The following is a 27,172-nucleotide window of genomic DNA, read 5'->3' as shown; positions in this document are numbered from 1 at the left end:
GGTGGCCCGACCTGGATTTGAACCCAGGACCCCTGAGCTGTGAGCCCGGCGTCCTAACCACTTAATCCACTGGGCCGCCTATATATAAATACACATACAGTTGTGGTCAAAAGTTCACATACACTTAAGAAGAACATAATATCATGGCTCTCTTGACTTAACAGTTATTTCTATAACAGATTTTTCTCTGATAGAGTGATTGGAACAGATACTATATATATATACACACATATACACATACACACACACTGCAGAGAAGACATGCAAAACTGCAATTTAGTGACAAAATTTTGATACACTAGATCCTCACGTGCAGCCTCGTCCTGACCTGGAACTCAAGTGGAAACTGAGAACGGGTTTGTGTGCCAGAAAAGGCAGCTGGAACCAGAAGGTTAAACTGCTGCGATGTTGGAAACTGGAGCTACAGGAGCCACCGGTGAGGCTGAGGTCCAACGAGCTGCTGGGGATTTAAGAATAGACAGAGGAAGCATTAAAAAGTGAGCGCTAGTCTGGGAACAAACTAAAGATGTAGAAGTTGGCGGGGCCCTGGCAGACAAGGTTTGCTATTCTGGGGGAAAAGGACTCTCGTATTGCTGATGTGGCATGTCGGCCCCTAGTAGAAGTGCTTTCTGTCTCGGTTCAAATGCAGTACGTCTTACCAGTCTTCTATTTTGCTTTCTGGTTTCTTCAACCACTGAGTCAATTTACGGCTGCATGGCTCTTCCAGAGTTTTGTGTGGGAGGGATGGAAGAACACTCAAAATAGAGGCAAGTACAGTACAAACACCAAGCTAATTAGCCCCCGTCTCAAGCCAATGAGTTCAAGCTGTTTTTTCAACAGGTGCCACATTGAACTGAACACATCATTTATTGAACGATAAAGTCTACAATAAATTTACACAACCACATTAATTGGTTCACAGTATAGCCATGCAATACCGCAGTCTTTATAACTGAGGTTAATATTTGCGAAGTAAGCTACTGCTCTGCAGTATTACGATGTACAACACATTAAATGGCCCTCCCTTGCCCCAGACGGTTTGGTCTTGCTAACTCAATCATTGCCATTGACGGCGCTAGACGTTTGATCCAATTTAACTAATTTCTGCAGACAAAATGGATCGGACGTTTAGAGTAGCCAATGAGTTAAATCGTTTTATTCTGCTCTATTTCATAAAGCAATGATTACACAAAGATTTTGCATGCGGACATCAATTTTCTTCTGAGCGTTATCCTTCACAATTTTTTTGTCAAGATTGGCCAGTGGTAAAACTGGCCGACACCACTTGCAGATGTGTCCCGAGTGCCTGGAACAGGTGTGTCCTCTTGAGTCGACGGTTAAAACCATCCCGCAAAAAGCGGAGGACTGTTAGAAAAAGGAGGGTGCTGTTTCGGTGGAGCTTGGAAGCGCTTTAATGCCCACCCAGACTTCGTTTTTCACCGCTCGTCCAGTCTAATGCAATGAAGGTGAGACTCATGGTCATGAATACAAAACCGAGTGCTGTGAAACATGCGGCCTAAACAAAAACAAGAAGAGAACATGTTAGTCATTAAAAGTCCATGAAATTGGATGGTAACATGTCAAAAATTGATCGAATTTTACATGAAAGTGAATTAGGCACGTAAATGTGTTTTTTTTATTGGAATCCAAATCAAGCAATTCTGGTTCTGATATCAAAATCATATTTGATGATCATGTCTAGAACACAATAATCTGCAGCTGATTCTGGGTGTGACATCTTGTTTAGAAAGTTCTTAGTGGGTGGGGGAAAGGTAGCTGAAAGAGGAAGACCAATTTAGACCTAACTTTATTTAATAAAGTCTTCTTCCGCCAAAAATTGTTACAGAAAAGGGTTAATAATAATATTATTAACCCTTTTCTGTAACATTTTTTGGCTCTGCAATGTGGTTTGCTATCATTTTAAAGTCACGTGCTCTAGTTTTTGTTGTTGTTGTTGGTTTTTTAGCGCTTTGAAAGACCCAAAGAAAAGGTTACCTGGATCTTTGGTCTTGAGTTCATGGGCTCTTGCTCCGTGGGTATGATACGGATGTAGAACAGTCCGGGTAGGATGAAGATTAGACTGGGAGCTGTAGTTGCCCCTGGACACAAATTGAGCAATACACAACCATCGTGAGGATAAAGCAGTACAGAAAATGAGATGAGATGAGAGTTCCAAAAAATCAATAGTACAATTTGACTTGGCATTCTTTAAAATTTATCAAGTGCCTCAGTTAAATGCAATACCTATTATTCCAAAGATGTCTCGTATGTTGGGCACGAGGATGACCAATAGATTGACGACAAACAGGAGGCACAGAGCGATGACAATGTGGCGGACCCAGTGGAAGGGCTTTCCAGGGAAAAGAAGTTGCTGAAGGGCACGACGAATCTGACACAAACACATGGATTTCTTATGCAAATTGCCGGCAGCATTCCAACATTCCAAAAAATAAAAACATGCATGGTAGGCTGATTGGACACTCTAAATTGCCACTGGGTATGAGTGTGAGTGGTTGTTTGTCTTTTTGCGCCCTGCGATTGGCTGGCCACCAATTCAGGGTGTCCCCCGCCTCTGGCCCGAAGTCAGCTGGGATAGTCTCCAGCACCCCCGCGACCCTAATGAGGATAAAGTGGTTCAGAAAATGAGAAGAGATGAGACCTAGAATTAGGAGAATAGCTAAGTACTTTAAAATAATGATAGAAATTGAAATAAAGTACAACATCAAATAAAAATACAAAAAAAGTTGGAAAATTATGAAAAATTGTTTGAAAATACAAAAAAAGACAAATTAAAAAGTTAAGAAAAATACATTTAAAGGTGGATTTTGTTAATACATTTCTCATTTGTGTTTTAGTTTGAAAACTATTTTTGAATTATTTTTTAATATTTATTTTATTACTCCAAAATTTCAACTACTATTCAATTATCTATATTAAGCATTTTTAATCAATACTATGAGCCATGTGCTTGTGTGCTATGTATTCCTCTGTGACCGGACGTTTCGTCGACGGACGTTTGTTTGGCGGACGTTTGGTCGGCGGACGTTTGGTCGGCGGACGTTTCGTCGAACGGACGTTTGGTCGCCGGATTCGCTAGCTCTCCAAATTATAATCATAAGAGAGAGAAACGTCCGTTCGACGAAACTTCCGGGGACCAAGTGTCTGTCGACCAAACCTCCATATTCCTCGAATGCTTTGTGTATATGTGTATAGTATTTGTAAATAATGGCTGGGACTAATGGCGCTAAACTTCAAATGAAAAGGGGCCCTACGAGTGACAAATTAACTTCAATTCACTTTAAATGGGACCGAAATAGTTCAATGTAAATTCCAGCATCAACCATTTAAGTGCATGTTCTTACAGGAAAGAGAACCACAGGAACAGTGAGAGTGACAGCAATCAAGACAGCAAATCGCACGCAGAGGATCAGTGTGTCCAGAGGGTCCACCTTATTGTAGGTATGAAGAAGCTCTGCTTCTGTGTTTTCTGTTTAAAAAAAAAAAGTACAGTTCAAATTTTGAAATGTCCACTCAAAATGATAGAGGGTTCTTCTCACCGTAAAAGGTTAGATAGCCGAACGTGGCAGTAAGGAAGTACATAACAAACATGCCAAGGATGGAAATATTGCCAACATTCTGCATTCTTCGCTTAGTCGGGCTTGGGGGAAAAAAATAAAACAACAGTTATCAAGCGCACCGATTGTAGGAAAAAACATTCTGACACCTGTCTTACTTTTTCAATTCGGTATAGATGGGAAGAACTTCAGGGTGACATACAAAGGCGAAGGCGAGAATTGGGATGGCGTATGCCGTCTGAAAATATTTGTTCATTGTCGGTGAAAGATTTAAGAAGCAATAGAGTCTTTGATTCAGTTTGTGCTCACCTCTTGGTTGACAGTGAAGAATTTGGTGGCGCACATGTCGTCTGAGGGTTCTGTAACAACAGAATAGTTGCCAAACACCTCCAGAGGACACCCAATGTGGAATCTCTTGTAAATTACCTGATGGAACAGAGGAATGTCATCAAGTAGTGCTGCAACCTAAAACTATCCAGTGTAAACAGCCAGCATAGTAGCATACATATCAAATCTAAGGAAATCTAATTACCAGATAAGAACTAAGGGTGGTTTTAAGAAAATGTAAAAACAGTAATTTCAATATTTCTGCATTTAATTATTATTTAATTAATGGTAAATTAATAAATGTTGAAGTTTGTACTATGTTCTTCAAGGACAAAAGTTTACATACACACTTTCTCACAAACACACACAAAAAGTACTATTTCTTTAGATAACATGCGGTAGGATAAAGAGGTCATGACATTGGAAACTTCTGATAGGTTAACCATTAAGGGTAGCCCTTTTTGATAGTTTTATGTTTAAACATTTAACATCTCCTTAGTATCTTGCTTGGTATATTTGTTGTTATGCCTTGTATTATTACTCTGTAACCTATTACAATACCACATTTGGCCTAAAACTGCACTTATATATAAAAATGAAGTACAGTCGTACTTCTACTAACAAAATTAATTGGGGGTTTTTTCGTAACTTGGAAATTTCGTAAGTAGAGGTGTAGTATCAGCCATATCCCAAGAGCATGACCGCCCTCTAGAGAGCACTCATTCATGGCTTTTACCTATGTACAATCAAACTAAAACGATCATTATGTCCACAATAAAACTTTTGGCTTTAACTGTATATCAACATATTGTACACATATTCTAAAGTACACATTTTGTACTAATATTGTTTTTCCCCCATTGTAGATTGTGTGCACTTACAGCAGAGAGGAAGAACACCATGCAAGAGAGAGAGAAGCCACTTGTGTAACCAAGATACCCTGAGAAGCACAAAATAATTAGATGTTATTTTTATGATAGTAATCCAATTTCCAAAATAGCTGTGTAAATGTTGAATTTTTACTGAGCTTTGAGAATAAAGGAAATTACAAAAATTGGGATTTACCAAGATGCTTCATGAGAGCCAAAGGAAGGATCATAGAGACAGTGACAATTAGGATGAGGTAATTTCCGTTCATGAACCAAACACTAGATGAAAAAGATAAAGAGAGTCTTTTAACAAATTCTGTCATGGTTGCCAACTGTGAAATTATTTAAAGACCAAAATATTGTAGTTGCCAAAATTTTACTGTAAAAACAAACATAAAATACATGGGAAAATGTTACAATGGCATTGTCTGCCCGAGGGTCTTACCGCATAATTTTGTGTGGTCCGTGAAAGTAAATAATGTTAAATGACTGATTTTTTTGCATAATAAAATGTAGTCCAAATTCCCGCTTTTCAGATTTCTTTCAATGTTGGCAGTTTTTAAATTAAATTAAAATTTGAATTACTGCCACTTCGTTGTAAAAGGCAAAAACAGTAAAAAATAAAAAATATATTAACAGGTCTTGAGAAAATTTGCTGTCAACATCTCTAAACAGTTGATTACTATGAAAATAGGTGACGATTCATTTGCTAAACGTATAATGCAGGGGCCTTTTGACAGAGAGAGAATTCATATTTTTAAATGTTGTTCTTTGAGAGCCATAATGAGAATTTTAATGTAAAAATACACAAGTTTGTGTGCATTTTACTGTCATTCCACCACTTTTAACGTACAAAACCAGAGTACCCAGAGGAAACCCACACAGGCCTAGGGAGTATATGCAAACTCCAAACAGGTGGACCAACCCAGATTTGAACCCAGGACCTCAGAACTGTGAGACCGACACGCTAACTACTCTTCCACCATCTCCCAATCAAAATGGATGATACTTCTACTGCCGTCAATGGCAGCCTGTTTGTAACCTAAGTCACGAAAGCATAACTTATTCTGAGGGAGACTTAAAGTTTAGATAGTATAGTTTTGTATAAACTGTGAATGGCTGGCAACCAATTTGGGGGTCCCCAGCCTGCTGCGTGTGGTTATGTGGATAATGTTTAATTTTAGCTTAGTTTAGTGTAGTTCAGGGCCGTTGTGGGTGCAAGTTTTTGTTCCAAACGATCTTGCACAGACGCTTTGACCAATGACATTTCTGCAGAAAACAAGAAGCACCTGTCTGTAATCCACTGATTAGTAGGACACCAGATTGGTGAAAATGTGTCCTCTTTATGAGATGGAATGAAAACCTGCACCCACTGCAGCCCTTTGTGGAATAGTTTCCCCACCATAGTTTAAACTTATACTTACTTATATACAGAATGATACTTACTCTGCGCCGGTTGTTTGGCCAATCAAAGTCTGAATGACAAGCGGTAACTCCGATTTTACAATGAATAGATAGCTGGACATAGCTGCAAGAAAAAATGGAAAGATTTATCGACACGGCATTAATTATCAAAGCATAAGTGTCACGTTATTTTCATCATCGAGATTTACATCCCATTCATATTGACCTCCAATATTATGGAGTGTTATGATGACAGCGGCTAATATCTTTCCAGGATGTCCAAATGCTCTCATGCCCAGATGTTCATAGGCACGAATACCTGAGGATGGAAAATATCACTAAATTAAAAATGAAAGGGGTAGAAGTCCAACAAAACAGACAGTATTGGCTAAATATTTTGACACCTTACCCACAAATCCGGCGCTACGTAGTAGCAGATGGATGGAATAGGAGGACAAACATGCAATACATGTCAACAGCACCCTATCATGCACAGATGGGAACAAGAGAAATATGCTTAGGGAAAACAAAACTCCAGTAAAATTCACTTTATCTCATTCATTAGTAGTTTTATGTTGACAAAATTGCAAAATTGAAGGGGCATAAAAATCCATTGTTAGTAGCCAAGCACATAATGTTGTTGAATGACAAATTAGGCGTAAGGCAGGAAGAGGAAGTGACTATAAAAACAGTACTCAGGACAAGCACTCACAGGAAAAGGACGATGCCTGTGTTGGACATGGCGTACGAGAGACCCAGAATTCCACTGCCCATAATGGCGTTACTCAAGTTAAAGACAGACATTCCCACGGAGGTTTTACCCTCAAACTGTAAGAGGGTTACATCAGAAAAGTCACTGTTAGAAGACAATGCAACAGTGATTTCCCACTAACATAGTTCATCTCAAATTCAATTAGAAAATACATTTATTAGTTTCATCCTACCCCAAGAAAGTTTGTATTTTTTATTTATTAGAAAAATATTACTCAAATATTGTACTGTAACAAACAAATACAATCCCTAGCATTTTTTTGGAATGTGGAAGGAAACCAGAGTACCCGGAGAAAACTCACAGAGGCCCAGGGAAAACATGCGAACTCCACACAGGTGGTACTTAATAGTGCACTTCAATTATTTTCTGTTGGAAGTATTACTGAGCCTACTTTGACAATGAGTGTGTCACCGAGTGAATGTGCATTGACACTTTAGTCTGGCAAAAAACGTTTCTTGAGGCACAAGGTCCCATTTATCGCTTCAGGCTCCCCACCAGACTATTTAGTAAGTACTGTTTAATCATATCGTTAGAGAACATGTTTATTTTTGGAGACATTGAGTTGGAAGTTACACCATACGTCCAGACTTAACCCATATCTAGAATCCAGTTGTTGTTTCGTCTTTGGGAAGGGAAAGAATCGCAGAATCACTCTCGGATAGCAGTCCAATTTACATATTTTATTGCCCAACGCTACACCATTTTGGACGTCCACTGCTCGTTAATCCTTTCAAGGCCTTTGTAAAGTTGTTTGGCAACTGTAACGCTTACAGTAGCCACAGAAACTCCAACAAAAGAAACGTCTGAACACGCTTATTTATTTACTTATTTATTAACTATTTATGTCTAAAACGTCTTTTTCTGTGTCTGTATTCTCACCCTATTGCCAATACAGCATGAATAAAGTTATTTAATCTGATCTGATCTCATCTCATCTAATTGTGAAATTCAGAGAATAGTCAAGCCTGACATAGTCTGTCACTTAACAGCAGTTGCTAGGACATTGATCAATGGTTGTATTTGAGTTTGCGAAAGGTAAATTGCCATCAATGGCAGTAAATGAGTATGTAAAAGGGTTGGAAATTGTCACATTGGCCAGAGAGTGTAAGATATTGTGTATTGTTTGTTAGCATTAAGCTATACCTAATTATTGAATACTACCAGTATATGTCTTAGTTGAAGAACTGCTTCACACCTGCAAAAGTGTTCCTGGTTGTTAAGTGAGCCACATTTTTATTTCATTTTAATAGCATAGGCTGCTTGATTAACTAAGTCGATGTGAACGATTTCCTTTTTACCACTATACTCACGTCGGTAAACTGGGGTGTCTTGGTGGGCCCATTCTTGTGCTCTAAGAACAATTGGTCCTCTTGAGGGACTCTATAATTGCGACATAGTATTTAAAATGCAAATAAAATACCATAAAGACAATATTAGAGGTAAATTGCGACACAACCAAAAAAGAATAGCAAATGAATCCTACTCTTCATCCATTGGCACAGCAGCTCCATGTCCATTTGAGAATTTCTCCATTTCCATATTTGGTTGGAAATATATCACTTGAAGTGAAGTCAAATGAAAGGCAAAATCTGAAAAAGAAATATGTATATTCTTAAAAATTCAAACAATTAATAAAACGTCAATTGAATAAGGTTTGTTGAATGGATAGCGTTACGGATTATTCTAGTTGTTATGTTTGTTCATGTTCATTTCTTTGATGATTACCTTCAGTAAATCAAGGTTCACTGTTAGAAAGGTTGTCGTTCATTGTTTATTAGGGCGTGAATACAGTATGTTCACAGCCAACCAAATTAAAAATGTAAACAGTTCAGTCCTTGCTAAGAACTAACGAAAAATATCACAAATTGAAGTGTTTTTATGGAAAATAAGTATGTGATGATTCTGCAGATGCGGCCCTGCAAATGAGTGGTTAGCGCGTCGGCCTCACAGTTTTGGGGTCCTGGGTTGAAATCCATGTCGGTCCACCTGTGTGGAGTTTGCATGTTCTCCCTAGGTCTGTGTGGGTTTTCTCCGGGTACTCCGGTTCCCTCCCACATTCCAAAGACATGCATAGTAGGCTGATTGGACACTCTAAATTGAATGAGTGTGAGCATGAATGGTTGTTTGTCTCCTTGTGCCTTGCGATCGGCAAGCCAACGATTCAAAGTGTCTCTCGCCTCCAGCCCGGAGTCAGCTGGGATAGGCTCCAGCACCCCCCGCGACCCTAATGAACCAACACGCTTTTGTTGTGTTAAAGAGAAAATAACACACAAGACAGAAGTTGTAAACAGTGGTAAGGTCTATGTCTTGGTTATCAAAGTACACGACGGAGCACATCCAGCCAAAACAAACTTTTCTACTCCTCACTTATTTGTATTTGATTTTCCACTGGAGAGTAAAAGTCAATCTCAGGTCAAATCCAAGTGATCATAGTAGTTGTGGTAGGCAAGGATAGCGCGTCGGCCTCACAGTTCTGGGGTCGAGGGTTCGATTCCAGATCGGTACTCCCTGTGTCGAGGTTGCATGTTCTCTCTGGGGTTTTGCAGGTTTTCTCCGGGTACTCCGGTTTCCTTCCACATCCTAAACATTGTAAATTGGCCTTAGGTATGCGTGTGAGGGTGAATAGTTGTCTGTCTCCGTGTGGCCTGCAATTGGCTGGCGACCGATTCAGGGTATCCCATCTAGTTAGCTCGAAAAGGCAACTTTTGAAAAGCTGTCCACTGCAGTGACCCATGTCCCTCAATGGGTGAAAGTAAACAATTTGACCTTACACTTTTTGTAACAGTACCCTTTTTATGAATCATATTACTTGGTCTAGACTGTACGTTCACTTACAATATTTATTATAGCCTGACATTCTACTATAGCTAGCATATAGTAGTGTTGCCAAGGGGAAAAACAGCTCTAGTGCAAATAAACTTGTGGCCAAACTAAAAGTACAGAGTGTGCAGTTCGATTTTTCACGGGCATTTCGGGTCGCCACGTCATTCGCAAACATAAATGCTGGGTCTGCTCATATTTCAGTTTAACCAGGTGATTCATGATGGCATTGAAATTTCAGATGTATTTGGTTTTGTGGACTTTCATATCAACTAATAGTGAAATACATTTTTTGTAGTGTAGAAAAAAATCATCAAAAGTAGGAATCGTCTTTGAACGATATTTCACAAAACGCAACACTATTTTAAGAAGTGCGTAGGTTTTCTCAACTGCTAAATGTTTTCCCCCTTCTTCTAACTCCACCAACTGATTGTAGCTATACACTAGCCCAGGGGTGGGCAAACTTTTCAGCCCGGGGGCCACATTGACTTTAAAAATTGGACAGATGGGCCGGGTCACTACAAGATATGATACATATAAAAAAAACTGCATCCGTTAACAGTACTTTTGAAACATAAACAGAAAAAAAAGGACTAAAGTACTAACATATCACTCACCATTAAAGTAAAAAGTATAAAGTACAAATTAAAGTAAAAAGGAATATATTAAGAAATAATAAAATGTAATTTAAAAAGATAGAGGGGCTGTAAAACACGAAAAACAAATAAGAGTGGACAGAGATACTATCACTGGCTTCCGCGTGATGGCGCCATCTTGGGAAAAAATATTTGAACAAAATCGGTGGGCCGGATTAAAAGGCCTAGTGGGCCGGATGTGGCCCGCGGGCCATAGTTAGTTTGCCCATGTCTGGACTAGCCCTTTCGCTCCCATGAAAAATGTTGTTGCATGTCATATTAATTTGAATCGCTTAAAAATGTATGTATTTATTTATTTTTCTCTGACATTTCTTTACAAAAAAAATTACATACTAATTTTCAAAGGGATCAGGCCATTTACCATATTCATTCAAGTATTACGTGCAAAATTTTGTATCAAAAACTCAAGCAAAGTTCGGTTGCGTGTTATACACACATACGAGAATGGAATCAATTGTTTGGTGAGTTGGATGATGAAGAATCAGACTTTTTTAAAAAATATTATAATGATGAATTAGACGTTAAAGATTTAAAATTCCATTTGAGAATTTTGTTCATACTGATAGTTTGTTTTACCAGGTTTCCATACCATATGTCGTGAATAAATGCTATGTCATGGCAACATATGTTCAGCAGTTGCCAGTTACCAAGTACCGGTGCAATCCTTGGTGTCACCTGAGAAAAAGTGAAAAAAATATTCATACCAATTTTTAGTCACAAACTACGAGTGCGCATTATAGTCAAATAAATACAGTACATCTAAAATGTAAGTCTACTAATGAAATTTCAAGTTACAAGACCACTTCTGGAACTACAATTGATTTCATAAGTAGAGGTACCACAATATACTTGTGTAATATAGTATGTTTGGCTGACATTGACATCGCTTAAATGTTAACATGGTTAACATCATCATCTCGTTTATGTTTTTGAGTACATTTGCAGCATTCCAGACTCAAAGCTAATGTGAGGCCAAACACTTGGCTTCACTTTTGAATATCTGCATGTGGAACTTCTGAAAACAGCAGACAACATGATAAAAGCTGGGAATGACCTCCCTGTTCAAACACCATTGAGCTGCAAACTATCACGTGGCAATTTCTAATATCATCCGTACACAAAAAGATATCATGAATATATATATATATATATATATATATATATATATATATATATATATATATATATATATATATATATATATATATATATATATATATATATATATATATATATATATATATATATATATATATATATATATATATATATATATATATATATATATATATATATATATATATATATATATATATATATATATATATATATATATATATATATATATATATATATATATATATACATACATACATTTAAGCATTTGGTCTTATCTACTGGAGTTCCAAAATTAATCATACTAAATCAAAAAACAACTGCAATAGCTCCAGGGATGACCTACCGTCTCTAATATCATTCTGTAATAAATACCTGCTCACTTTAATGTCCTAAATGAGGGTCAAGTATAAAGAGAACTTAAAACACACGTGATACATTTGCGTCTTGCTATATAAAGATTACACAAGTCAGTACTATAACAGTGAGTCATATAACAAACAACACATAATATTTAGCTTACTTGAAGATATGTGTATATTTGTGACAAGTTAGTACATCAACAAGCCCCAGCGTTTCATATAATACAACTGTATTTCACTGACTTGGACTATTCATTTTATGGTGTTTAAATTGATGCAGCGAGAGATTAATATTGAAATTAATGTTTAGAATTAGTGTTACAAATACGGCTTATATGTGTGAAAATACAGTAAGCGCTGTGCAAAATGAATCATTGAACGAATTACTATAGCTAACTCACTGAAACAGAGAGGTATTAGTGTTGAACATCCTAAGGGCAGTCAAATTTAAGATTTATAAATTCTTATAAATTTTTTGCTCAATACACAGCCTTTGTTACGGTTCCCGGACATTTGGTCGACGGACACTTCGTCTACGGACAATTCGTCGCCAGACAGTTCGCCTACTAACCTTAACTAATATTAAAGAAGATAAAATAAATTCACATATTCTTTATTAAGGAAAATAATACAATTAATAATGTGTGTGTTGTCGAGCAAGATTTTGCAGTTTTATTTTCTTAAGAATATGTGAATTTCATTTTCTTTTTAATACAAATTTTAATAAAATAATTTTATTTATTGGCTTTTTTTTTAAAACAATCGTTGGCGAGTCCGGCGACGAATTGTCCATTGACGAAATGTCGGGCGAAAAAGTGTCCGTCGACGAAATGTCCGGTCACGTTTCTAACGATGAATTAGGAACCAATAGCAGGGAAGCAGGCTGAATAGAGGTGGAAACATAGCATGGACAAACAAAAGCAGACGATCTGACAAATTACATAATAATCAGTGGGGTTTAAATAGACTGACATGGGTTGACGAGGCAATTAGGAACACCTCGTAAACAAACGAGAGAGCAAGCAGGGATTACACCAGGGGTGGAGAAACGACAGCTAAACACAATGGGTAATCACTCAGACAGGACACTGGGGAGAAAAAAGCATAAAACCAAGCAACCCTTGCAGCTTTCCATATTGAATTTTACTAGCAGGTCCAAATTTGTTTGTTAGTTGGTGATAATGTTAAAAATCCTGCATTAAAGGGATGCTACAGTGTTTGGAAGACTGCATTCAAGTTTATTCCAAGATTTCAATTGAGTTTTTCTTCCAATAAGAATAAAGAAATATAAAATGTAACATTTTGACACCCTGTATATGCAGCTAACCCAACACAGGATTAGGATCAAAATGTTTCTATAGTGATTATAATAGCACAAACCAAAAACTACACTGCTTTTGTACAACTGACACTCTGTACATCCACACGTTAGTGTAGAACTACACTGCATGATATTTAACCATCATATCCAAGTGAAAAACACATTTTCAGTTGTCCCTCTGCTGTTATTGTATCCAGTGGAGTAATATATATTACTTCAGCTAAGCACAAAAGTTCAAGGGCGCAAAGTTGTTTGGATTGGCATGTTTTTGTTTGAATGTTAGTTGTAAAGATTACAAAATAGTTCAGGTAGCATAAAAACTCAGCAAAAAAGCCACTCACCCAAAAAATTAACACCATCATAAAAGTAAAACGTCCCAGTATGGAGAATTCCACAGTTATATGGGGTAAGATGAAAACCTAGTACATTCAATATAAAGCTTCCACGCTTACTAATTCTTCAAATGTTCCAACATTTACCTCACTGAATTAACAACACAAACAGAGAAAGATGATCAATAAGGTGTGCTTTCAGCAAAAGAATGGAACTAAAACAACTTAGTGAGATGTTCAACATTTTAGAAAAAGCCAAACCACGTGGCAGCAGTTAGTCCAAATCCTGGAACAAAGTTTCACAGGGATCTTACCTCTTCAATTGAGTCCGGCCGACCCTCTGGATTAATTTTTTTGCGTTGTCAAGTATTGCCACTTCAACGGTGCCTTGAGCACAGGCGTAAAACGAGTGTGTTTTGGGTCCCTGAATGGAAGCGCTGTGGCTGTGGGGAAGGTTGGGAAGAACAAATATGGGAAGAGGGAGTGAGAAGGGGGGCTGAAAATGATGGGATCAAGTTTCTTGTGAGGTCACACGTGTAGGCAGTAACCCCCCCGACCCCAAAAAAACACATCACAATGTATATGTAACATAATTAACAGGTTCATCAGTGTCAGTGTACCCAGATTTAGATGTCTTATTCTCACAATATACTTTGCTTCTATATATTGTAGAAAATAATTTGCAAAGGAACACGGTTCATATTACATAAGAGTTTAGAGTTGATACTGTACTAAATGCGAGAGCCAATCTGGAAAAGGCAAGCTGTGTATTCCATCAATGTGGAAATGTAATTATATAAACTGGTGATCCTCATAAGTGTGTGTGGCAACCTGAGTTCATGTCCTTTACTAACAGATGGTAAAGGTTAAGAAGACTCCCATGAGTCCGTTTATGTATGACTTCCACACATAGTCTGTGTGTGTGCATTCAGAAAGAGGCACTGTGGTGATTTACTATGGCACTTAAATAAACTCTTTGGATCTGTTGTTTTGGAACGTTCCATAAGAAGTGTGAGGGTTACAGAAAAAAAAACATCACTAAAGGCAGAAAGTAGTAATGTTGAAACAGTGAAGAATGCATTGTACACGTGGAAGTCTGAAATGCTGGAGAAAAAGAAAAAAGAAAAAAAAATCCAACGGCTGTCATGCAGAACGTAGTGCGAGAATTCAGCGCAGCAAATGTATTCCAAAAGTGGGAGCAGCCACAACCAGGGGTTTTATGAGGCGAAGCACAGACGCATGAAGTTATGTACAGTGTTGACAGGAGCCATTCCAAAGCAGTTAGACTCAGTGTCCCATGAAAATTATCCACGTATTAAACCTGCCCAAAAACCAATCAATATAATACTAAGAGAAATGAAAGGAAGAAAATAGTTTCAAAATAAGTCTGGAGCACTCCCTAAAATAACATTTTCTCTCGTCTCAAATTGAATCTTGAATACGTATTGAAATCAGCGACCAAAAGTTGTTTACAATGAGTAAAAAAAAAATGTAATGCAGCAGAAAATTAAAAATAAAGGTTGCCTATTAGTATTCTTCATGTAATGTTTCCCAAAATGCATACAACCCTTTTACCCTAATCTTTTAAACATAGTAGAAGAAGAAAGTAATGAATCACATCATATCAAGTTCATGTCCACTTTTCTATTTTTTATCTTTTTATAAAAATGTCTCAGTTGAAAGTCTATAAGAAGATTAGAACTTATTAACATACAATATGTAAGTTTTTCTTCCTGATCAGAAGTAACAGCTTAGCTAAAGAATGTATAACTGATGAATATGTAGCAGAAAGTAATTAGTTAATAGTTGTTGATTTCATTCATTCTACTCAGCAATGTGTTAATGACCAAAACTAACCTCAAATTATGTTTTTTCAAATAATGATGACAAGCAATTACTGTACATACCTTTGACTAGATGGAATAACATATAAATTAGATTGCATGAATACCTTTACTTTTTAAAATATGCTGCACACCTAAATTCACATGTGAATTCAGATGACCCTGTGAAAACATTCCCCTTTTTTCAACATGCTAGTAAAGTTCTTCACCCTATTGCAATATTTGTATAGACGTGAAGAGCGTTCCCTCCATAGGTTGAACCACGTCAGAGGTTTCAAGAGCATTCCACCTGATTCCTACTCTGTGTGAGTTTTACCAGGTGTGCAAAGTTGTGTTACGTACAACCACGTGCTGCACTCAAAAGGCAAGCAGCTGTTTTAAATGAAAATACATAGATAACACCAAAGGAAAAAGGAAAAACTACATCCATCCCCCTGCTACAAGAAAGACTTCTCACTTGTTGACTCTGCTTCCTAAGCGTTTGGTTTATTCTCAAAAATATAACTAGACCTCCATTCTTGTAAAAAAAATAGAATAAAAAAAGTTACTGTACTTTGAAACAATTTCATTTAAATTTGTACGCGGCTGTCAAGTTGGCGTCCTGGTGGAGTGAGTGGTTAACACGTCCACCTCACAGCTCTGGATTCCGGGGTTCAAATCCCTATGTGGAGTTTGCCTATTTTTCTCGGGCCTGTGTGGGTTTCCTCTGGGTACTCCGGTTTCCTCCCACATTCCAAAGAAATGCATAGTAGGCTGACTTACTAAATTGCTCCTAGGTATGGGTGTGAGTGTGTATAGTTGTCCTTTGTCTCCTTGAGCCCTGCGATCTGCTGGCCACCGATTCAGGGTGTCCCCTGCCTCTGGCCCTGAGTCAGTTGGGATAGGCTCCAGCACCCCCGTGACCTTAATGAGGATAAAGCGGTTCAGATAATGAGATGAGATGACAATCGTCAAGTTGCTGTCTCTCAGTACAATGTGATCCACCTCACAAAGATAATAACAAAACATTTTATTTGAAAGTAGCTTGCAGAGCACTAAAGAACGACCAAATATAGAAAGAAATGATATAAATGATCTTGTGGTTCATTTTTTGGTTAATCGAAAGCCAGTGAAGTTGACTGAGGATGGGGTAATGTGGTGTGTGGGTCGGGTTCCAATGATGAGGCATGCAGTGGAGTTTTTTTTATTAGCTACAGTTTGTGAAGGGATTTGCTAGGAAGTCCAAAGAGCACTGAATTGCGGTACTCGAGCTGGGAGGTGACTAGGCTATTATTTCCCGGGTTGAAACAAAACTTGCAGTAGTAGATGAGTTTCTAGATGCAATCCACTACATTCATCTATTTTTGGGCTCCTTTAATTTCTACAGACGTAATACAATTGCACTTTTTCTCTTTTTTCCGACTGGGCACTCAGCTGCAAACACATCATGCTTTACCTGGAAATGTCTTTCCAAGTTACTCTTGTTTTGTTATTTGACAACTTCTCTCTACAAAGCAAATATTCCGGGATTCGTTGCAAATTGGCAATGAATAGAAATGTTTTAGTCCAGGAAACGTTGAGTCATCTCACCTAAGGGAATGACGGGACAAGAATTTTGTGAACATGGAAGTTGGCTGGGGATTTCATTAATAAGGCTGTGGAAGGATGACACCCCTAATCTTGACCCGAGTTGAGTGAAAGACGGACGTAATGTTGATGGAGATAGAGAAATTACTGTAATTAATAAACATGGTGGGGGTTCCTACAAGAAGGACTTCTAATTTTAATGTATTAAGTAATAAAACAAGACCTATGCTATAATGTCTTGGAAACATAGAGTGATAGAGGAAGGTGAAAGGGCAGAGAGGTAGCTTTGGAGGAAATGCAGGGCAGGCTGTCATCCACATAGTAATGAATGTAAATAGAATGTAGGTGATAAAGATGAGCGGGCTCAGGATAGAGCCCTGGGGCACACCAGCAGAGACGAGGAGCGATCAGATTGCAGGGAACTAGAGCTAAAAAATTGGAAAAATGACCATTGCGGCATTATGGGTGTTTGAAATATTCAATATGGAATCATGGATTTTTGACCAGATTACTAAAAATTGTGTTTGGGAAGACACTGGCTCAACATGACCACATCGTATTTTTCATATACCGTAGAATCCAGGCTACATGCATTTATCTGTGCTAGATGAAAATTGCTGTATACTAAAAAAGATCCGGGAGACTTTTATGAAGCAAAACAAAAGTTTGCATATTCACAACAACAAAAAAACGTGCATATCGCAATGGCCATGTTCAAACAAAATATATATAGTGCAGGCCTAGAGGGAAATCAATTCAACTAATTGTGAGCCCACAGCCCTAACCAGTTATGTGACGTCTGGGTTTTACCATTGTCGTTTGAGCAAGTAATCCAGCTCCACTCTAAATCAGACATTGGTGTATATCTGTAATTTTGGAGGTAAAGATCATCAAGATTGTGTTAGGGAAGTTAGTGGATAGCATGGTATGGGGAAGAGAATTGGGGAATTAGTAATGAGAGCGAAAACAACATTTTAGAATTATGGTGATTGGCTGGTATGAGATTGGAGTAAGAAGATGATTTAGCTGTATTGATTTTGTCACTGTGAAAATCCAGATGATTGTTGAACATTTCATTATGAAGTGACCCACCAGTTTTTGTTGTAGAAAGATTTAAGTTGACGGTTTGGAGACTTGCGTAGATAAAAGGAACGCTCTCAACTCTCTCATGCAGTCACGTTCACGCTCTGACACTCTTTCTCACTCTTCCTCCTCTCTCGACTCTCTCTTGCTCTCTCTTGCTCTCTAACACACACTCTCTCTCTCGCTCTCTCTCTCTCTCTCTCTACTCTCATCTCCTCTCTCTCTTCTCTCTCTCTCTCTCTCTCTCTCCTCTCTCTCTCTCTCGTCTCTCTCTCTCTACTCTCTCCTCTCTCTCTCATCTCTCTCCATCTCATCTCCTCTCTCTCTCACTCTCTCTTCTCTCTCTCTCTCTCTCTCTCTCTCTCTCTCCTCTCCTCTCTCTCTCTCTCTCTCTCTCTCTCTCTCCCTCTCTCCTCTCTCTCTCTCTCTCTCTCTTCTCTCCTCTCTCTCTCTCACTCTCCTCTCTCTCTCTCTCTCTCTCTCTCTCTCTCTCTCTCTCTCTCTCTCTCTCTCTCTCTCTCTCTCTCTCTCTCTCTCTCTCTCTCTCTCTCTCTCTCTCTCTCTCTCTCTCTCTCTTGCTCTCACTCTCTCTCACTCCCTACCTTTTTCCTCTTTCGTATACACAGACAGTCTCACTCGGAACAATTGTTATAAATTGAAACCCCTAGTTATGTGAATTAAAATGACACATACTTTACTGATTTAAATAGACTAAACTATATTAATAAATTGCGAAAACACCCAAAGTATCTACTCTATTGTTTGTCCGTTACATTTATGTAGGGAAAAAAAGCTTTATTATCTGTCATCAGTATGACATTGTGCTGTGTCAATGTGTTTTCTTGTTTTTTCACTCTCCGCCAATCAGCATAGTGATCTACCCAGATCCACTTAGCACTGATGTCATTAAGCTGCTCAGTGTGGCACAGCACGTGGAACGCTGAGAGATACATTGCACACAGCTTCGCGTGCACATTTGTACAGCCTTGGTTGCCATTTAGACCATTTTGACCATGTGTTTTTTAAATAAACATTTTAATACTGAAGATACCTAACTGATTTGTATTTTATTTCTTTTATTCTATTTTTTAAATTGTGTATTTTTTTCAAGAGGTGAAAAGCCAAGATGGAGTTGATTGGAGAGGTAATTTGTGTGTGATGAAAAGATATATGAAAGAAATATGAGTGAATCATGCAAAAGATGGACTTTATTATTGACGTTCATACATGCCGTAGTTACTTGCAATGGAACGTGAAACATTTGTTAAGGAGTAAAGTTACGATTAAAGTAAAGTAGTTGAAAGTAGTAGTATCAATTAAGTATTAGTTGTTTAAGTAATTTAAACATTGTTTAATTAGTAGTTCTGTAATAATTTAGTTTCGTTATTTTAGTCATTTAAGAAGATATATAACTTCTATATTTATGTATATATGGTAGCTGTGATCTGAAATATGAAAGTTTTTCTTTTAACATGTGTTATTTTGTTTTTGTTTAACACTTTTAGTTTCAGTTTTTCATTGCTGTTGACTGCCTGAATTAATGTATTGCATAGGAATTACTATTTCCGAGTTTACCTTGAGTGCACAATCAATCAGTGGAGGTCACAAATGAACATTTCTTTCATTGATTAGTTGCCATCCTCAATTGAAGAAATGTGTTAGGTTTTAGTTTGTTCTATGACACATAAAGTTGAGGTTAAAAGTCCAATTATTTTAATGAAGAGCATGATAATGAAGTGCAGCTTTTGTTTATCGTAGTACGAGCAACGAAATACCTTTAACTGCTAAGACTACAACTGAAAAACATGGGTAGACAGGACAGGTTGCCAAATGGGTCACCCAAAGAATTGCCCTGTATACTTAGGGGGTTCAAAGGGGAAGTAAGATGGTGGACTTTGCAGCTATGATATACTCTTTTCTTTTATTTCTTTTTTAGCAATTGCTAGCTTGTAGATATGTTGTTAAAAGAAAGAAACATGGTTACTTTTTTCCAACTGTATCTAGTGTGAGGCAAAGACTTGTGAGTAAGTTCTCTTGCCACCTTTCAATATGTTAACTGCTAAAGTTGATCTAAAATCAAAAGCAAATTGGCTTGACTTCATCTCAACTTGTTAGGTATTGTGTGTGATGAGAACATTGAACATCGTAAAAGCAGTACTCTAGTAAAACGCTTATCTACCTACTTTAATTAAAAGCAGTAAGACTAGACAGTGTACCTGGCAACTTAGTACAAAGGCCTATGGCAAAAAGCCAGAAATTTCGCTTTTTTTATATTAGATCGGCCATAGGTGCGAGGATGGTCATAAAACCTTTGGTTTTCTGTAAAAAATGATCAATTAGATCTGTAAAGGGTCTCATTAAACAGTTAATGTTTGATTCATCTGATTTTATACCGCTATACTCTTATTGGGATAGCTGTTAAATCATTATATAAAGCTTCACCTCTTGCATCTTTTGTTAGATGACACCCCAGCTCATGATGGCCGTAGGCACAGCAGTGATTGGATCTCTCCAGTTTGGCTACAACACCGGTGTCATCAATGCCCCTCAAAATGTGAGTCTGTGAGAAATGCAAAAAAAATAACATTTGATTCAACAATATTATGCCGGATCACTTTAAATTGGCTATCATTATTCTGATTTGCTCAAATTGTATTCACTTTGTCTTGTTCTTTTTTTTTTTGCAATGGATTGAGATGTATGCAGTTTGACGCTTGCACTTTGCGTGAGTTGCTCTAAGGGTTTAAGTCAAATTTGAAGTGACATGGAGCAGGTTAATGGGATTAAACAGTGCTATGTTTGCATCTTAAAGGATTACAGAGTTGAATGTTGTATTCATCGTAGCACGGTGTACGAGCAGGTTAGCACATCTGCCTTACAGCTTGCTTGAACTGCATAGGGTCTCACACTGGAGCCAAGTGGTATGCACTATAGAGATAAGTACACAGTGTTCTCTCAGTTATCGCGGTTAATGGGGACCGGGACCACCCGCGATAAGTGAATTTCCGTGAAATAGGGATTCCCCTTCAAAAATGCTTAATTTGAATTTAATTAAAAAAAAAAAAAAGTTTTTACCCCCCCCCCCCCCCCTGTATACAGTACACCATATAGAATACGGGTAGAGAGAGTGAAATTAATGTTATAACAAAAAAAATTGTAAAATATGTTGTCTCAATGTAATATTTGTATTTATTTTTATTTTATTTTTCCCAAAAAAATCCGCGAAGCCCTGAGTCCGCGATAGCTGAACTGCGAAATAGCGAGGGAACACTGTATAGGACAAATGAGAACATCTCTAAGTGGCTACAGTGTAATATACAACTTTGTTCAGCTACCAACTTCAGGAATCATAGAATTTAGAATGCTATGGTGATAAAATTTTTGTCGACATTACAAAGTCTCCCCCGATTTGATTGAAGGAACTTCAATTGATGTAATAGATGTCCACGTTCAACACAATCATTTCCATTTCATTTATTATATATAAAGTAGCGTTTAAACAAATTAACTGAAGTCCAGTTCACTTAATTTCTAACCTGAGAAATTTTAGTGAAATAAGTTGACCTAAAAATGTATATTTTCCTAATATTTTGTTCCCTCATAGCTTATTTTTGGCATTGTTTTGATCCAGATCATTGAAAATTTCTACAATGAGACATGGACCGACAGGTTTTTGGAGCCCATCTCTCAGAGTACACTCACAGCTCTGTGGTCCATCTCTGTGGCAATCTTCTCTGTGGGTGGAATGATTGGTTCCTTCTCGGTGAGCCTCTTTGTCAACCGCTTTGGCAGGTAGGAGTCCTGTGTCAAATCATATTCAGCCAATTAACATCAATATAAATGAAAGCATATCTTTCTCAAGGCGCAACTCCATGCTCATAGCCAACGTGCTTGCCGTTATCGCTGCTTTGTTAATGAGCTTCTCCAAGCTGGCTGCTTCATGGGAACTACTCATCACTGGGCGCTTCATTGTTGGTTTATATTCCGGAATGTCTACTGGATTTGTGCCCATGTATGTTGAGGAAATCTCCCCTACTTCTCTTCGCGGCGCAATGGGCACCCTGCATCAGCTAGGTGTCGTCATCGGCATCCTTTTGGCACAGGTAAACGCTGTCATTTGCACTTGTTCATTGCAAGAACGGGGTTCTCAAAAGCGAAACTGGAAGTTTCGTGTTTCCTTAACCTTGAAGCTGATAGATTTTAGTCCTGTATGATGCGTCGATATATATATATTGCCAAAACAACATTAAAGCATCTATCGACATTTTTCCTGCAATCAGCTGACCACCAATTCAGGGTGTCCCTCGCCTCTGGCCCGAAGTCAGCTGGGATAGGCCCCGTGACCCTAATGAGGATAAAGTGGTTCAGAAAATTAGTCGACATTTTGCATGTTTATTGTCACTCTCTCGGGTGGAGGAACAAAATTAACGTTGTGGATGTCAATGCATTACCATTCATTGATTCATTTTCTGATCCGCTTGAAATGCAACATTGGTATGATAACGCAGCATGATTCTTCATTGCAAAGGGCTTATCTGGCAACCTAAAGATAACAATGTTGAATTTCTACCATGGTTGCAATATCATCTTTCTGCCACTTGAATCAGTACTCTTTTAATTAAAAAAAAGGTCCAGTAACTTTGCTGTGTGGCCCTTTTTCCAAAAAAATATTTCACATTTGAATGAGAATCCAGCGGTTTACGAAATCTAGAAAAGATTTCCAACTAAAATAGTTTGAACAGGGAAATTCTTGACATTTTTACCAACAATTTTCTTGCAAACCTGCTAAAATGATATCAGAGATTATGAAAAATAATGTGATGTTCAAGGTGTTACTTCAGCTATCTTTGAAAACAAGTTCAGAAAACCTCTAACATCCAAGAAAACAGACTCAAACTACCAACCTTGTATCCTGCTGGTAACTCATTCCATCATATGTTGTGCAGATTTTGGGAATAGAATCCATCATGGGGAATGCCTCCCTCTGGCCTCTGTTGTTGGGGTTCACTCTTCTCCCAGCCATTCTGCAGTCAATCCTGCTGCCCCTTTGCCCGGAAAGCCCACGATATCTCCTCATCAACTGCAATGAGGAGAGCAAAGCCGCCAATGGTGAGACTTGAAAATGAAGCTACCGTATTTATTGGAGTATAACACGCATCGGTGTATAACGCGCACCCTTAGTCTGTGACTACAAATTGGTATAATTTATTTTTAGTTTTTCTTAGCTCACTTTTTTTTTCTCAGTACTGGTAACTGGCAAATGCTGAACACATGATAAAGCATTTATTCGCAACATATGGAATGGAAACCTGGTAAAACAGACTACCAGTATAATCACAACTCTCAAATGGAATTTACAATTTGAAATCCTTAAAATCTAATTCATCATCATAATATTTAAAAAATGTCAAATTCTGATTGATCATTATCATCAGATTCACCAAACAATTGATTCTATTCTTCTTTTTTGATACGAAATTTTGCGCGTTATACTCGAATAAATACAGTAGATGCAATTCCTACTTTCCACTTCCTTGGCAGTATTAGTGAAGTTGCGCGGGAGCGCCGACGTGAGCGAGGACATGATGGAGATGAAGGAGGAGAGTCGAAAGATGATGGTGGAGAAGAAAGTCACCATTGCGGAGCTTGTGCGCTCTCCCATTTATCGGCAGCCTCTACTTGTTGCCGTGATGCTACAGCTTTCACAGCAACTTTCTGGAATCAACGCTGTGAGTAGGCATGCAACGCTTGGGTTCTGTTCAGCTTTCCTAGAGGGCAAAGTTTAGAGATAAATATATGTAGGTCAGTGGATTGTGGATCTCCAACAAGGCCAAACACTTGTATTTTATCTTGTCCTTTTAGGTGTTCTATTATTCTACCGGGATCTTTGCAAGAGCTGGTGTGTCCCAGCCTGTGTATGCAACCATAGGAGCAGGAGTTGTAAACACGGCATTCACTGTGGTTTCTGTAAGTAACATTTTGAGGAACATACTCTGGTTGTTCCAGAATGTTTTCGGTTTTCTGCTAGACTTTCATCAATTATAGGTAATAGATATCAATTAGCTCCTTTGGTTATACACATCTTTACATTAATATTATCTTTTTAAGCAGTCACAATCAGATATTTAAACAGAGAAAATAAGAATGTGTGTCAACTTATACGTTTTTCCCGTATTTTATGTTTTTTGATCATTTCAAACTCGTTTTACGCATTTCGACTGTAATCCCGATCATCTCGGTCACTGGTAGCAGACGAAAACGTCATTGTCGACTGCTAAAATTATCATGCTTTAAGCAGGATATGCACACACGCATTCCCCCTTTACACTTCCGCCTTTTCACTATGTAAATATAGCGTGTCAGCAAACAATGTACCCAGAAAGTCAAGCTGTTAGCGTCATACAGCGACATCTGCAGAATCTTGAATGTAGTGCATACTGATTGGGCACCCTGTACACTAAAATGATAGATGTTACGTGCACCCTATGTGAGTAAATATATGCCGTGTTGCATTTGTAAGTTTTTTTTTTTATCGCTTAACAAGGGGAATTGCAGTCATTAATAAGGGTAGCAATTGGTTGAGGTTGACAGGTATGGAATGTTGTTGGGATCGGAACAGTTTTAATATACCACATTGGAGTTTGCTGTACTCCTGTTGTTGTTTATTATATTGTGTTGTTTATCTGAAGAAAGTAGCAGGGCAGAGAAAAAGTAGTGGGGACAAAGAAAAGGAAAAACAGACAGAAGAATAGAGGAAAAACTGATTTGAAAAAAAATCAATATGTAGGCCAATGCGAAAAAATATAATAAATCTGCGGTGTCTAAATAGATCTACCCTTATTGAGGGGACACAATGTTAGCGAACGAATGGGACAGGGAAGATAGATAGGTCAGATAAAACTGAATGGAAAAAGATGAATGCACAAGCAATGTTAATAATGTATAGTGGGGAATCCACTATTAAGACAAATCACCTGTGAGGATTAAATAGGTTGACATTCCATGATGCCTTTGGCGGCATCTCGTCCATATGTGCCCATTACTTTTAACCTATATATTTTATATTTGCAATATTAGGACTAATAACAGTCATAGGGTTTCAAATTTGCACTAATAGTAGCGCTTTCTGTGGAGTATAAGCAAGCTGTTTTGTTGGTGTGTCAACAAAAGAAAATTCATTAATTCTGACTGCATGCATAACTACCACGATAAAAATGTTGAGGTAACAATGGTGCATGTAAATTGTGGGACACACGTCACAAATACTTAATATGTGGAATTTTTTGTTTCTTAAGAAAAACAGTGTTCCACAGTTACAGGAAAGAGCAAGTGAATCACAATAACCTCCAAAATTAAATTAACTAAAAAGGTTTCATGAGAAGAGAGAAAATCTGAATTTTACAATGTGCTCCATTCTTGTTGGCTCTTTAAAAAAATAATTTTAGAGCATTCTTTTCTTGCTCTCAGGCCAAGCAAACATACATTTAAACATTTTGTATGTGGAGTATTTAAAATTGGAAGAAAAGTTAAGTAATTTGTCATCCAAATCTACAATGGCCTAACAGTTTTAATCTCAGATTGATGGTCGTACTTTGCTTCATGCAGTTGTTTGTGGTGGAGCGAATCGGCAGAAGACCCCTGCACTTGACTGGTTTATTGGGAATGGCATTTTCTGCAGTTGCTCTAACAATTGCAATGGCGTTGTGTGTAAGTGCATGAAATGCTGTAAATTAGTAATTAAATGTGTTGTTTAAAGAAATAGATGTTTAAAGTTTTTTCTGTCCTCCACAGGATCAACACAGCTGGATGTCCTACGTGAGCATTGTGGCCATATTTGTCTTTGTAGCCTTTTTTGAAATCGGGCCAGGCCCAATCCCGTGGTTCATTGCGGCAGAACTCTTCAGTCAAGGGCCCCGGCCGGCTGCCATCGCACTCGCTGGCTTCTCTAATTGGTCTGCCAATTTTTTAGTTGGCATGTCCTTTCCGTATGTTGAGGTAAGCTTGTTTTAAAAAAATCTAAACTACATACAGGAGATACTTCTACTTAATTAAGCATTTGTTTTCTTCCTTCAGCAACTCTGTGGACCTTACGTCTTCATGATATTCACCATTCTACTGTTGGGCTTCTTTGTTTTCACCTACTTTAAGGTGCCCGAAACCAAGGGACGAACTTTTGATGAGATTTCTGCTGGTTTTCGAAAGGGAAATGCAGGCCACAGTTGCGATAAATACTCGGCTTCTGAGGAGTTCAACACACTCAGAGGGGATGATCCTGATCTTTGACAGGTTACAAATTTTAATCCCAATGTATAATGGTTGTTAGGCTCAAATTCCTACCTTTTTTTCTAGTCCACAAACTGTCAAACTGGATTAATTGCGTTGTCCTATTATTTCAGTTTTGGTGCTAAAAATTAAAAGGTCTCAAAGGACGAATGTTTCATCTGTCACAAAAATACATTGTTTTATGACATTCCAATGAAAGAAAATACCAATTTAACGATAAGATTTAGAAAAGTAACAAAAAAAAACGTTTTGTCCAGCAGTTTTAACAGTACAAATATGATATATTATGGGCCGGTCTGGAATCTTAATATTAAAAGGAGCCATTTGTAAGAATTATAGAAATATTTCAATACACATAAAAGAAGTTTCCTGGAAATACTTCTAACAAGGTTAAACTGATATTTTTCCAGATGAAATAAATGCCCAACCCATTTTATTTTTTGAGTCTGTGTTTACAATATAAGTTAAGCCCTCACCAATCAGTTACAAGATCAGTTTTGTGTCTCGTATCCAGGTTGCAATCTGGATCAATATTTTGATCCTAGTTGCAGTACCACTTTTGCTCACCGATTTTAGATATGTGTCCGAGGCCAGCAATGTTTGCATACATGTAATTTTGGCTACTGTCCTCTTGGTAGCACCAAAGGACTATAAAGTTCCTAAATGTTGCAAACAGGAAGAAAATAAATTTGAACTGAATCTAATACTAGCTTTATACTATTCATTCATTCATCTTTCGTACCACGCGGCCACATAAGGATTACTGTTGGTTGCTGGAGGCTATTCCGGCTGACTTTGCGTGAAAGGCAATTAACACCCTTAACTGGTCACCAGACAGCTGT

General features: G+C 37.9%; 2 protein-coding genes across 2 annotated transcripts; one reads left to right on the top strand and one right to left on the bottom strand.

Annotated features, from left to right (window-relative positions):
- Window positions 1-1,141: 1,141 nt before the first annotated feature.
- slc38a5b (solute carrier family 38 member 5b) lies at window positions 1,142-23,752 on the bottom strand. Its single transcript, XM_077712572.1, has 21 exons — window positions 23,571-23,752; window positions 22,952-23,127; window positions 21,750-21,848; window positions 20,490-20,607; window positions 13,869-13,997; window positions 11,013-11,098; window positions 8,431-8,536; window positions 8,258-8,327; window positions 6,888-7,003; window positions 6,585-6,658; window positions 6,402-6,494; window positions 6,218-6,299; window positions 4,968-5,050; window positions 4,784-4,842; window positions 3,885-4,001; window positions 3,734-3,813; window positions 3,558-3,658; window positions 3,363-3,487; window positions 2,245-2,389; window positions 1,996-2,099; window positions 1,142-1,516 (listed from the first exon to the last, which is right to left on the bottom strand). Exons 7-21 carry the CDS (start codon window positions 8,484-8,486, stop codon window positions 1,412-1,414), a joined length of 1,410 nt encoding a protein of 469 aa, XP_077568698.1. The 5' UTR covers window positions 8,487-8,536; window positions 11,013-11,098; window positions 13,869-13,997; window positions 20,490-20,607; window positions 21,750-21,848; window positions 22,952-23,127; window positions 23,571-23,752; the 3' UTR covers window positions 1,142-1,411.
- LOC144193903 (solute carrier family 2, facilitated glucose transporter member 1-like) lies at window positions 18,982-26,766 on the top strand. Its single transcript, XM_077712558.1, has 10 exons — window positions 18,982-19,191; window positions 20,509-20,601; window positions 21,679-21,839; window positions 21,910-22,150; window positions 22,994-23,156; window positions 23,589-23,776; window positions 23,910-24,014; window positions 25,653-25,754; window positions 25,839-26,042; window positions 26,121-26,766. The coding sequence occupies exons 1-10, from the start codon at window positions 19,174-19,176 to the stop codon at window positions 26,328-26,330; spliced, it is 1,485 nt and encodes a 494-aa protein (XP_077568684.1). The 5' UTR covers window positions 18,982-19,173; the 3' UTR covers window positions 26,331-26,766.
- Window positions 26,767-27,172: the final 406 nt, after the last annotated feature.

This window comes from Stigmatopora nigra, chromosome 1, assembly GCF_051989575.1.
Source record: "Stigmatopora nigra isolate UIUO_SnigA chromosome 1, RoL_Snig_1.1, whole genome shotgun sequence".
In the NCBI taxonomy this organism is placed as follows: domain Eukaryota; kingdom Metazoa; phylum Chordata; class Actinopteri; order Syngnathiformes; family Syngnathidae; genus Stigmatopora; species Stigmatopora nigra.
Note: the sequence above shows the minus strand (reverse complement) of the source record. Positions and strands in the feature narration are given on the sequence as shown.

What these genes read in the sequence shown, in the direction of transcription:
- slc38a5b (XM_077712572.1), bottom strand. Translation starts at nt 8,486, where the DNA reads ATGGAAATGGAGAAATTCTCAAATGGACATGGAGCTGCTGTGCCAATG. An exon ending in TCTTCACTGTCAACCAAGAG is followed by an intron (nt 3,814 to 3,884) that starts GTGAGCACAAAC and finishes AAATATTTTCAG; the next exon opens with ACGGCATACGCCATCCCAAT. An exon ending in ACTCAAGACCAAAGATCCAG is followed by an intron (nt 1,517 to 1,995) that starts GTAACCTTTTCT and finishes GTTTTTGTTTAG; the next exon opens with GCCGCATGTTTCACAGCACT.
- LOC144193903 (XM_077712558.1), top strand. An exon ending in TCATCAATGCCCCTCAAAAT is followed by an intron (nt 20,602 to 21,678) that starts GTGAGTCTGTGA and finishes GTTTTGATCCAG; the next exon opens with ATCATTGAAAATTTCTACAA. An exon ending in AACTTTCTGGAATCAACGCT is followed by an intron (nt 23,777 to 23,909) that starts GTGAGTAGGCAT and finishes TTGTCCTTTTAG; the next exon opens with GTGTTCTATTATTCTACCGG.